This window comes from Notamacropus eugenii, chromosome 5 (genome assembly GCF_028372415.1).
Source record: "Notamacropus eugenii isolate mMacEug1 chromosome 5, mMacEug1.pri_v2, whole genome shotgun sequence".
In the NCBI taxonomy this organism is placed as follows: Eukaryota; Metazoa; Chordata; class Mammalia; order Diprotodontia; family Macropodidae; genus Notamacropus; species Notamacropus eugenii.
Genome location: NC_092876.1, coordinates 205,963,670 through 205,976,646, shown reverse-complemented (window position 1 = coordinate 205,976,646; position 12,977 = coordinate 205,963,670). Strand labels below are relative to the sequence as shown.

The following is a 12,977-nucleotide window of genomic DNA, read 5'->3' as shown; positions in this document are numbered from 1 at the left end:
GTTCATTCAAACAGTAACTTGTATGACTTGAGCCAAAGTCATTAAAATTAGATTGTAAACTTCTTGAGGGAAGACCATGATTTCTGTTTCTTTTAAAACATATAAGAGTGTAGTGCAAACAATAGATGATCAGTAAATGCTGAATGAATAAATGAAGTCTAAAATGTACTGAAGTTTCCGATGATTAGCAATAAATCAGGAAATAGAAAATGTAACTTCAGTCTTTCTATTTGTTTTTCTTATTAGTACATGTTTCACTCCTTCCCACTGCCCATAATGGGTTTATCTTTGTAGTAGAATATGTGCTATTATACAGCAATGAACAGGAAATAAATGAGCAGTAATTTGAAAAATAAAGTGCTTTGTTAATTACACAAATATTGTTTGAGTTTCAACTACTATAATGTGGTAGTAAATATTTTAGAAAAGTTCTGGTTAGAGTAAACATTGTGTGATTTGAAATGCACAGTACTGAACAAGATACTATGAACAGTGCCTTTTAGGGATTGCATTGGTTTGCTAGGCTATTTACTTATGCCCTTGATCCTGTATGGTATATTTTTTTTCTGTTTCTAGTTCCAGTTCATTAGGAGATATCCCTGAAGTGGAACAAAAGACTTCATTGCCTGATTCCAGGAAAAATAAAAAGATTTCTCTTCTTCATTCAAGCAAAGAAAAGCTGAGAAGGTGAATTTATATGTAGTTATTTGTGTCACTGTTCACTTTGTAGTGAAAACTTAAATTTATGGTGTTCATAATTCAGTTGATTGTACTATAAAAAAAAGTCAATGTAAAAACTAGTCATTATGGTTACTGAATAGAGGCCTAATGTCTGATGGACTCAAGTGTTCAATCAGTGGCATCATTTAAGGACCAGAAGTATTGAGTTTCCAAGGAAATCTGTTTGTTGATTTGTGAGATTGTAAAGGAATTGTAACTGCCTTCTCCATCTTCTTCCCTCCCTTCCCCACCAAGGAATTGTAGAGGAAGCAACCAGACTTAGTTAATCCTGTCTTACCACAAAATAAAACTGCCCATACCCAAAGTGGCAAGATGAAATTGAGATGGGCATTGATGGATTGATAAAATTATAATTCTGACCTCTTAGAAATATTCTTGATAAAAAAAAATTCATGTGTATACTGGTACATGTGTAAAAGTCAAATCAGGACAAGGAATATTTGTTAAGTTTTTAATATATGCCGGCCATTGTGCCAAGGATGCAAAGAAAGCCTTTTACCATTAGTACCTTCTCTTGAGCACACAATCTAATGGGGGACCCAGCAGGTAAATAATTATTTACCAAAAAAATTGGAGATAGTCACACAAGGCAAACACTAAGATTAAAGGGGGATCAGGAAAGGCTTCTAGTAGAAAATGAGATTGCAGCTGGGTCATGAAGCCAGGAATCAGAAATGAGATACATAACATGTTCATTGCTCACGTTAATGTTATGTACTACTATTATTACTAACTATTTTATTGGGATTTTTTGAGTCAGTGGGTCTGCAGACTCTATGATAAAGAGATAAAGGAGAAATAAAAGATTTGGACTATACTAATGAAATAATCTTTTTCAAAGTTCCATTCATATCAGAGTGAATATATATATATATATATATATATACATATATATGTATATATATATATATAGTGAGGTTAGCATCCCAGTGAAGTTTACCTTGCTTCCTTACCCATGAGAATAAATCCAATGCTGACCAAGCTGTAGTCATCCAAAGAAGATGGAACTATCTGATCACGAGACTCAAGCTGCCCATCCCAAGTGATCTGAAATCCAAAATATTATTTATTTCTGGAAGTCTGTATCTACCTAAGAAGGACCCACTGAACTGATTTGAATCCAAAGAGCCTCTTAGGATTTTTCTTTGTTGGAAATGAATCAGAAACAGACTCACTCTTCTTCAGTCTTGATCTGGTGTGGGTCAGAAGCAGGCTGACATTTATGGTTTGAAGGATAGATATGCTTATGCTTTTTCGTTGCACTCTATTTTTTTGTTCCACATTTTTTTCCTAAACACAAGAAGGAACATTTTTTCTCTTGATAAAAGTCTTGGTGCAAATTCTTCAGTGGTGACCTGTTTTAACCTTTCTTATAAGATCAACCATCACCAGCTTCCAAAAGGGTTTCCAGCAACTCTCCTCATTCTTACTAAGACCTGATTGCAGTGAGTACTTCTAATCTTGCATTTCATTGATCAGCAAGCACTTAACCACCCATAGTGTACTGGTTACTTTGCAATGAGCTGAGGAGACATGTAGAAGGAATGAAAATTTCTCCTTTGAAGATGTGTAGATTCCTTTACAACTTCCACGGAAATGCTTACCAACTTAGTCTACTTTCTGTTTGAAATCAGGCCAGCAGGCTCCCATACTTTACATGATTTATTCTAACTAAAAGAATTAGTCTCCTGTAGATGAAAAAATAATGTATAAATTTGATTATTACAAAGGACTGATTGGTAAGTTCTTGGGTCTCCTGCATTCATTCAGGAATTTATGTATGTCAAGACGGTGTAATGGGAAGATTGTTGGACTTGGAATTAGAACTGAGTTTTAGTCCTTCTTTGAGGTAATTGTATGACCTTGAGCAATTCCTTTAACCTCTCCCTTAACCTCTCTGAACTTCAGTTTTCTTAAATATAAAATTGGTATAATAATAGTTGCATCACCTATTTCACAGAGTTGTTGTGAGGAAAGCACTTTTAACCTGCAAAGTCCTGTATAAATGTGAGGTATCCACACCGCTGTTATTATTTACCATCCACACTTCTGTCTGTTCATCCGTCTTGAAGGAGAAGAATTCTACCAGCTTCTGTAGAGTGACATAGTGGGAAATGTCTTCTAACTATCTGAACCTAATACCACTGCTGTGTTGCAGTACTTTCTCATAAATTCAGACTCAGCTGCATGAGCATGCAAGTGTAGCACTGGGTTACATTGGAACACCTAGTGTTTAGTCTTTGAAACAGCCAGCTTCCTGTGGTCCTTTTGAAGTAATGCAGGAAAGATGTACTGTAAGTGACCATAAAAGCTGTTGGCTCCCAGTGAAGCACTGATTCTATCCTGCTGCACCTGTATTAGAAGGAGTATTGACTCTCTTGAGTCCAGAAGGTTGGGTTATTTGTGTGGAATGTAGTAGAGGGTTAGGTTCAGTCCTAATGTACAGTATTTTTGAGCAGAGAACGGATCAAGGATTGCTGTGAGCAGCTGCGAACTCTCTTGCCATATATAAAGGGGAGGAAGAACGATGCTGCTTCAGTTCTGGAGGCAACAGTTGATTATGTGAAGTGTATCCAAGAGAGAATCCCTCCAACTATCATGATTCAGGTAATTTCTAAATTCTTTGAGTTCTGCTTATATAGGACCTTCAGAGGCCCATGGTTTTATTTGCGTCTTTCCACTACTAGAGATCACAGCCCCAGTATAGAATGTCCATGAGTTGCTTTTGTGGTTAAAGTAAAACAATAAATAAAATGGAAAACCAAATTCTCTAGCGATGAACCTTCTAAACTTAGCTCTCCTGGTCCTCTGATAATAGGCACATAAGATGAGCAGCCAGACCCATACTTAAACTTTTCTGGAGAACCAAGAGTCACTTCCACATCACAGTGAGAAATCAAAAGAAGACTTTAGTGGAAGCAATATCATTTATAGAGAGAGACTAAAAAATAAAAAAAAATTCTGTTTAGCAATCTGGAAATTTGTACTTACCTCTGCTTTTTTTTTTTTTTTTTGGTAGATTACCAACATGCTTCAAAGCAACAGAAGATTTTGTAAGAAGCAACCAGTAGCCAGCCAGCCCTTCTTTCCAAGTACTGTCAGAACACAAAGGTAGGAAATGAGCCTTGAGTTCCTATGAAATTCAAGTTTTTGCCATTAACTTCCAACTCGTGGCAAAGACAAAGCATTAAGCCACTAGGATGGGGAACCTGTGGCCTCAAGGCTACACATGGCCCTCTAGGTCCTCAGGTGTGGCCCTTTTAAACTAAATCTAAACAGTGCTGCCCTTTGACCAAATCCAAGTCGGTCAAAGACCCACACTTGAGGATCTAGAGGGCCACATGGGGCCTCGAGGCCTCAGATTCCCCATCCCCACACTAAACCTTAATGCAGTTTGATGATTTATTAAGAAAAGGGATTTTTTCCTCTTATTATTAGATGGGAAATTTTTGTTATTTTAGTCCTTGTAATGTATATTTATGTGAAGTAATAAAGGCATGCAACAATTTTAGATCAACACAGTGTCCCTTAGTATTCCTTTTACTGTAACCCAAAACATTAAAAATGGGACCCCATAGGCAGTTTGAAATATGGCAGTCTAATATCCTTTCAGGAGACAGTGCATTATGGACATTGTGAACATTATGATGAATTGAGTTATATCAAATTATTCCTCCCTTTCCAGTTGGGAGGAATTTCTAGGCAGAAACTTTTGAGGAATACTTATTAGTATGTGAAATGACACAGCAAAGGTTTGCTTAGATATATAAATTTATTGGAATATACAAATAAAACAAAATTACCTTGTATTTTAAATAGTCAGTAGAGGTTTAAGTTGAATTGAACAACAACCTGAAGAATTCTAAGAGTCCTGTTCAAATCTTTGTGACAATGCAAATTTCGCTTTTACTGCTTTCATGATTTTTTCTTAAAAAAAGTATTTAAGGTTTCTTCCCTCTTCCTCTCCCTTTCATTTTAAGGGACAGTAATGTGATAACAGGTATGCAGTCACCTGTGAAAGAGATCAGATTCCTGGCTAATAAGTGCTTGAATGTATATTCTCTTCCTGCATCAGAGTACCCATTGGAAGAAGCCCTGAAAGGTGATGGTCGATATCTCCTCAACTTCTTGCAAATAGTTTGTCCTAGAGTTTATAGTACCCAGATATACAGCTTAGTTTGTTTGTTTGTTTTATATGTATCTCCTGGGAATTAGTGATTTTAAAATTACAGTTGAGTTTTTTTTAGTCTGTTTGAAAGAATTAATGAAAAAGCATTTATTAAGTACTTATTATGTGTCAGATACTATGTTGACCCTTAGGAATACAGACAAAAGAGATGCAGTATCTTCCCTCCCTGTAGATTATATTCTAAAAGGTGAAGACTACATTTATAGGAAATGGTGGCTGCAGAAGATGTGCTGTGGTCTGAGAAATATGGAAATGATGAGTGGTGCCATATAGAAATTAAATAATGATAGTCTTTATTTACTGTTTCCCAAAGCAAGAGGTAGAAAAGGGTATGTGCTAGCAGGGGATGGGGAGAAGGAGTTGAGGTGGGAGAAGGGAGTATCTGCATAGGACCTGTCTAAAGTATAATCAGGTGACTGGGAATGGCTCCATATAGTTGGTATACTTTTACTGATTAGAACAATATAACCCTGGGGTCGGAGCTGGAGGTCGGAGTCCTCAGGTGTTTAAATGGTCTGTTTTAAGAAACAATGGTTAAGCTGGTCATGAAGCCCAAAGTGCTTATTTTGATGGAAGATAATGACTGTGTTCATTATTTATAAAGTATCTGAGGATTTGGAAGAAAGTTTCAAGTCCTAGAGAACCTGGAAAACAAGGCTGGAGGATTTATATTTGATGTAGTAGAAAATAAGAAGGTATTTAAATGTTGAGGAGAGGAATGACAGGAGGAAAGTTAGCATTTCTTGAGCACCTGCCATGTTCTAGGTTCTGTGCTAAGTGCTGGAGATACAAAGAAAAGTCAGACTAAATAACTTCACAGTTGCTACTTTTCAAGAGGCTCATGGTCTAACGGGGGAGACAACATACAGACAACTACGTAGAAACAAGATCTAGGCAGCTTAAATTGGAGGTAATAAAAGGAAGGCACTAACGTTAAGGGAAGCAGTGTTTCAATAATAGTGTGGCACAAATGTGAAGAATTAACTAGAAAAGGGGGAAACCAGAAACAGGGAAATCCACTAGAAAGACCTATGCAGGATAACAGAATTCAGTTTTTGGAAAGGAATTAAAGGAAATTCTTTTCTGTCTTATTCTGTTGGGGTAAAATTTATGTCCTTATGTCATCAGGCTTACCATACATTTTCCTGAGTGTCAATTAGCCTAAGCCTATCTTGGCTAATTTCTGAAAAATCTTTTGTCAATAGCCTTATAAAGCATTCCATGACACAGAATACATTTATAAATCAGTTCTGCTTCTACCTACTTTCCTAAGTCTACTTGCTGCCTAATGTAGAAAATATTATCTCCTACCACTCCCTAACACATTTGTCCAATCAAGTAATTTTTATCTTGATTGTTCTTATATAAACCACATAATGTTCCTTTGCTCATATTGTTTTCCCACATGGAATGCTTCCATTTCTCTAAATTTCACCAATGCTTCAAGACCCATTTCAAGGACCACCTTCTTCTCAAAACCTTTCCTAATATCTTTACCACTCTGATGCATCTTCTTGCAAACTCTCCATCGTCTTTCTTTTCTGTACCATATATGTTGATTCTTTTCTGAACATCACACTTATTTGCATACTATTGTATCTTCTTTTTTAATCAGTTCAGTTTCATCTTCCCAAAATTGTGCCACTTTCTAAAATCTCTTCTGGTAATAGTTTTTCATGTTCATGTGTCTTCTACCACACAAGATTTTAAGTTCTTCTACAGTAGGGACCGTTTTATATATTTAGTGTCTCCCTTAATACTTAGCATAATACTGTGTGCAAAGATCATAAGATTTTAGTGTTGAAAGAACTTTAGAGGTCATCAAGCCTGACTCCTTCATTTTACTGAGGCTCAGAGACGTTAAATAATTTGTTCAAGATTATACAGGTAATAAGTAACAGAAGCAAAATTCAAACCCAAGCCTTCTGATGCCAGGTCCATGAAATCTTTATGTTGTTTCATGTAAATGCTTGATATTTGTTAAATAGTAATACACATGTGACATAAGCTCTGGGGTTCATTCTCGCAATCTATACTTGTACCAGTATATTGGATCTCCAGAACATCATTCACTACATTTCCCTTCAGGGTTCTACAGGGTAGTCATACAGTATTAAAGCTTTCTCTAATACTGTGGACTTCCCATCTAGCATGTTCCTTCAGTATCAGTCACCAATCAAAGCTCCTCAGTGTCACTTGATCAGTTAACATCTGTTAGTTTTTCCAAAGAAATATTCATTGAGAAGATATCACAAGAACCAAAGTAGCAAAACTCTCTAACTAGGAGCCCTTTCTTCTCCTCTGCCTCCTTGGCCCCTGGTGACTACCAGACATTTTCCCCACCAAGTTCAGTTCTGGGTGTGTCATGGCTGATAAATATGTCAGCCCCTTGCTCTAGGACTAGCTTCTCAGTGCTCCATCAGTTTACTGTTGAGCTGAGTCAAGCAGGTCATTCATTCCTCAGTACTGGCTCCTTACTAGATTTAGCTGGTGGAACTGATAGCATCCTCTGCAGTGGTGGCTTTTCTGACCTTTTGAAGCTTACAAGATGATAACATTTTATCTTCACTATTCATTGACCAGGGATCAGGAAAGAATAAATACTGTAGAGAGATAAGTAGGGGTGGCAATACATAGTTATGATCATGTGGCTAGGTGGGGAGAAGAGAAGTTGGCTGCAGCAGGCTATTGTCATCGTTACTACTACTTCTCCCCAAACCAAAGACTTGGAATATTTTTTCTTCCTCCTCACTGGAAAGCCTCCAAAGAAGAGAGAAAGAGTCCATTCAAGCATTTTGTGTGCACAGCAGCTAATCAAAAGGTTTTCTCTAACCATACACTAAGCCATTGGGAAAGAGAATATGTATACACATACTCCGAATCCAGGGAAAGTCCCATCAATTATGCGTTTTTGGAAATAAGCTCACCATGTCTCCATGACAGAGGGCAGATACTGCATTTGCTTGAAGGACTGTGCCTTCATTGAGCAATGCCCACATTATACCCTTTGCTCCATTTAAAAATTTGCCAGTTTTGGTAAATCTGCCAGCATATATTTTATCTTATTTTATTTTGGAGGGGGAAAGGCATGAGGCAATTAAGTTAAGTAATTTGCCCAAGGTCACACAGCTAGTAAGTGTCAAGTGTCTGAGGTCGTATTTGAACTCAGGTCCTCCTGACTCCAGGGCTGGTACTCTATTCACTGCGACACCTAGCTGCCCCAAGGATGTATTTTAAATACATTGTCCATATCCTAAATCCAGATTAGTTCTCTGGTGTCCCACAGAGGCATAAGCATTTTTTAAAAATTTACTGTCCCTGTGCCATATAGGAAAGAGTCTCAAAACAGTCAATGTGGCATAGTTCTTGCATAATCCTACTTGTATAGGTAATAGTCACAATGACTCATAAATACAGAGTTGTGCAGATTTAATAAAGAATATTTTACAGTGTTTATCAGTAGCTTACTTAGTACAAAATGCAAGCTTGTCTTGGAACAGGAAATGCTCTTCCATAACCCAAAGGCAATAAAAACAAGAAAAGGCAAAGAAAATCCAGTTTATTACCTCAGGGGAAAAAAAAACAAATCCTATAGAGATTCCTGGAATATATGGGATTCCACCTATAAGAATTAGGGTTGACTGGACTCTCTACTTAGGTAATAAACCAAACCAGTTTGGCTTGATGTTTGTGTAGCATGCTCAATCAGGCACTAAAGTCTATAGCAGATTGGCACTGGTCCAAGAGGAATTGGGACACTATTCCTCTTTCATCAAATCTTCACATTTCCCCTCTTCTGGACCCACACTTATAGACTGAGTTTAATTCTGAAAAATTCTTCTTAGTTTCTGCAACATAGAACACTCCCCAAAACATTTTCCAGAGAACCTTGAAATACATAGGAATCCATCTTGAGATCAAAAGAGGTTCAGATAAATTTATTTCAGAGACAGAGGGCACTTGAAATTTCCCTAGGTGATCCCTGCTACTTCATGGGATATCTAAGTGGAATTTCAAACTTATCTAACCATAGGAAAAGCAGGGTTGGGTAAGCCCCAGTCACGTATAGGGCTTCCAAAAGGGATTAAGTACTTGAATCTGGTTATTTAGGCTTTCTGGGCCAGAAGTCAAACCATAACCTATGAACGGGCAGTTCACAAGTATCTCATAGGAGGCAAGCAGTCTGGTTCTATTTAAAAGAAAAGCATTTATGAACTATGTAGCAAGATTTTAGTGATATAAAATCCATACTCCTCATATTATCTGCAATACTTGTGCTAATACAGCACATATTGGTACATAAAGCATTCAAATAAAAGTTATAGCAAAGAGACTGGTCTGACTTGTAAGGAAGTATGCCAGAAAACTGACTCACAAATATAACCTAAAACAAGAGAAAAAAAATACCAATTTTTTGACAGCAGGCTGATATTGCACATGCCCTTAGTAATGAGGTGTTGCTGACCAGTGAGCCCTTTATATATAGATTTCTATTCCTGCACAAAATCTAAAGTAACATTGATTCTTTAAAATTGCTTTCCCTAGATAATGCTTGAAGCTTGAGATATTCAGAGAGTTGACAATACTCAGTACTAATGTTCTAGAATAGTCTCCCAAAGGAAATGTTAGAAGAGACCAGACAAAAGCCTTGCGGATCTGAGTTATATCCTTTTTCTTCCTTAAACAATCAAAATCAAAAAAGCAAAATTATTAGTAAATTAGAAAAAATATTTATTCCCCCGTAATATATGAAAGAGCAATTTAATTTTTTCCTGAGTATCTACTAAGCACCCAGCATCTTTCTATGAGGGATACAGATGTTAAATAAGGGAGGTAACCTAGCTGTAAGGGGAACATACTTTAGATAATGGAAGAGTAATGCAAGAGAGTACATAGTAAGAGTCAAGGTTATGTGATACTGATTATAATAATAAGTGCAGACGGAACAGCCCACTGTGAGTAGGAATTGTCCTAAAAGGTTTCATGGAGGAAATGATACGTAGATTCAATAAAACAGGGCTTGAAGGATTGCTGTGATTTCAAGAGATGGAGAAAAAAGAAGAAAAGGAAAAAGTTTACCTTGACTGGAAATGTGTTGTAGGGAAGGAAGAAAGGGGAATTAAGACGAGCTGTAGCAGTGTTTACAGAAGATGTGTGTTGAGAAATCGTAGAGTGGTTGAAGATAAGGTTGAAAACTTTGGCATGAGTGGCAAATTACGGATGGCCCTTTGTTCAAATGAGAAGTGTTAGGGGGCTCACCCTTGAGACCCTCTTTCCTTTGATCAAGGGATTATAAAATCATAGATCTAGAAGTGGAAGAGACCTCAGAAGCCACTTAGTCCAACCCTCCACATGAGACATGAGAAAACAGAGGCCCAGACATCAAAGCAACTTGCCCAAGGTCGCAGAGGAGGTCTACATAGAGGCATGACTTGAATCCAAGCCTGTTGACCCCAACTGCTTTATTTTCATTTCTAATAGATAGTCAAGTTACAAGGTTCTGGTACCAACCCTTTAGCTTTAGTTTTATGTGCTCTAATTTTGTTCTCTGTAACTAATATATAAAAATGATGATAGTGAATTATAATTTCAGAAATAATTAGAAGGTCCTTGAAGGGTTCTCTTGTACATTCTCTGCCTTTTGGCTCTATTTAAATTATCCTAATGAATAAAAATCTATCTAATTTCTTTTCATTATCTGTTATAATATTAGTTATTATGGAGTTTCCAAAGGGGGTGTGTTGGTTTCTAGAAAGAGCCATGATCTGGGGATGTAGTGATCCAGGCTCTAATCCTGGTTCTGTCACTATCAGTCATTTCCCATTCTGTAAAATGAGGGTATTGGATTAGATAATCTCTAAGTTCTCTTTCCCTCTCTTTCCCTTCACAGTTAAGCTTTTTCTTAAATTTTATTTTTTATTATGAAGTGTAAAAACATCTGAAAACATAAATATTTCCAAACACAAAACAAAAACAAGAAAGGGGGATCACATATGAAACTGTATGTTTCTGTTACATACAGCTGTTCTTTAAATATATGTGAAATTTAATACGGCAGGAGCAACATGGACCAGCAGTGGTTCATCTTTTCAGTACTAATATTCTCCTGATATTGCTGTGCCTGTGAAATATGGAATGCTCCTAATGATCATCAACCACAGGGCAGTGGAGAGGTGCATGGTGGGTATGAACAGGCTGCAATATAGAACCAACGTGAAACCCTGGAGAACTGGTAAAGCATGCTATCAAGGAATTTTATGACAGGAAGAGATGGGCTAGTCATGTGACAAGAACTCGGGATAACAGGTAGACAGCCAGAGTGCTCTATTTGTACCCTCGTGATGCTGGGAGAAAGCAAATAAGGCTTCTTGCATACTGGGTATACCCTCTAAAACAGGTGCTTTTTTTCCCCCTGAACTTTTGAAAAAATATTTAACTATTTCAGTGTATTTTTTTCTCTATAAACCTATATATTTTACTTTGTATATTTAAAATAATCATTTTTTTTCCTGATAAATGATCTGTAGGTTTCATCACACTTCCAAAGGGGTCCATGACACACGCACAAAAAATTTACAACTCCCCTTTTGGCAGGACATCAACAAGAGCCACATAGGGTAGGCAGGAATAGATAGGTTACAGTCTGCATCTTTGGAAGGAACTCGATAATTGGTGAAAACATAGATCTGTTTGAGTATTTCAGAGAATCAGCACTGTCCCACTTCTCTGAGTCTTCTTCTAAACTTCTTCTGTAAAGTGCTATGTATTTAAAAAAATATTTCACTATATCTCCTTTAAAAAAGTTTTTTTTCCTCTACTTTCCCCTACAACTCTCCTCCCCATAAAAGTCTTCTCCTATAATAAATAAGTATAGTCAAGCAAATGAAGTCCACCCATTGGTTGTGTCTGAAAACGTAGCTCTCATTCTGCACCACTTGTGTTTACCTCTATCAAGAGACAGGAAGTATCATCTTGAGTTTTCTAGAGTAGTGATTTGTTATTACATTATTCTGTTCTTTGGTCTTTGAAAGTTATTTTCTTTTACTGTATTGTATGAATGATACAAATGTTTTTCTGATTTTATTTACTTCACTCTGTTTTAATCCAAAATAATATTTCCAGGTTGTTCTGCAAATTTGAGAGTTGGACATTTCAGCTGCTTGCTAGTCAGGCTTATACAAGAAAGAAATCCCCACTATAATATTCCTGGCAGGTGATGATCAAGCTTCTGCTTGAAGACCTCCAAGGAGGGAGAATTCACCACCCCCTGCCTTTGTCCTGAAAGAACTAATTCCGCTTTTGGACACCTTGAATTGTTAGAAAAATTTTTACTGACATCAAGCTTATTTTGGCTTCATCACAGCTTTCACTCACTGCTCTTGTTTCTATACTGTGGGACCAAACAGAACATGTCTAATCTTTCCTTCTTATGACCACCTTTCAAAGCCTTTCAAGGATAGTTTTTTGTTTTGTTTTGTTTTGTTTTTTTGTTCTTCCTGAATCTTCTACTCTTCAGGCCAAGCATGCCCAGGTCTCTCAACCAAAACTCATATGAAATGGACTCAAGACCTTTCATCAACATGCTTGCCATCCTAGGGATATTTTCTGGCCTATCAGTAGGCTTCTTAAATCCGTGTGCCCAGAATTGAACACAGTACTTCAGATGAGGTGTGATAAGGGCAGAGTACAGTGAAACTATTATTTCCCTATTTCTAGAGGCTCTTAATTTAGCCCATATTTCATTAGCTTATTTTTTGTTGTTCTTACAACATGTTGCTGACTCATATTGAACTTCAGTTTATGCCAACCCGTAGATCTTTTTCAGAGTAACTGACATCTAACTCTGCCTCACCAACTTTGTACTTATAAAGTTGAATTTTTGCACCCAATAGTAAGACTTTGTATTTTTCCAAAATGAATTTCATCTTATTAAGTTCCCTAGTGGCCAGAGTCTAGCTTGTCAAAACACTAACTCTTTTATCCGGTGTGTTAGCTAAATCTCCCATATTCATGTCATATGTAAATTTGATGAGTATTCCATTCATGC

The 12,977-nt window shown here is 36.9% G+C and overlaps 1 protein-coding gene across 3 annotated transcripts in view; it reads left to right on the top strand.

Annotated features, from left to right (window-relative positions):
• The window catches only part of SOHLH2 (spermatogenesis and oogenesis specific basic helix-loop-helix 2), an 84,083-nt gene that overhangs the window by 32,221 nt on the left and 38,885 nt on the right, over window positions 1-12,977 (top strand). For all 3 annotated transcript variants that reach the window (XM_072611911.1, XM_072611912.1, XM_072611910.1), the window contains exons 6-9: window positions 577-687; window positions 3,201-3,348; window positions 3,761-3,852; window positions 4,722-4,843. In XM_072611911.1, the coding sequence (XP_072468012.1) occupies window positions 577-687; window positions 3,201-3,348; window positions 3,761-3,852; window positions 4,722-4,843 (473 nt within the window). The remainder of the gene's footprint in view (window positions 1-576; window positions 688-3,200; window positions 3,349-3,760; window positions 3,853-4,721; window positions 4,844-12,977) is intronic.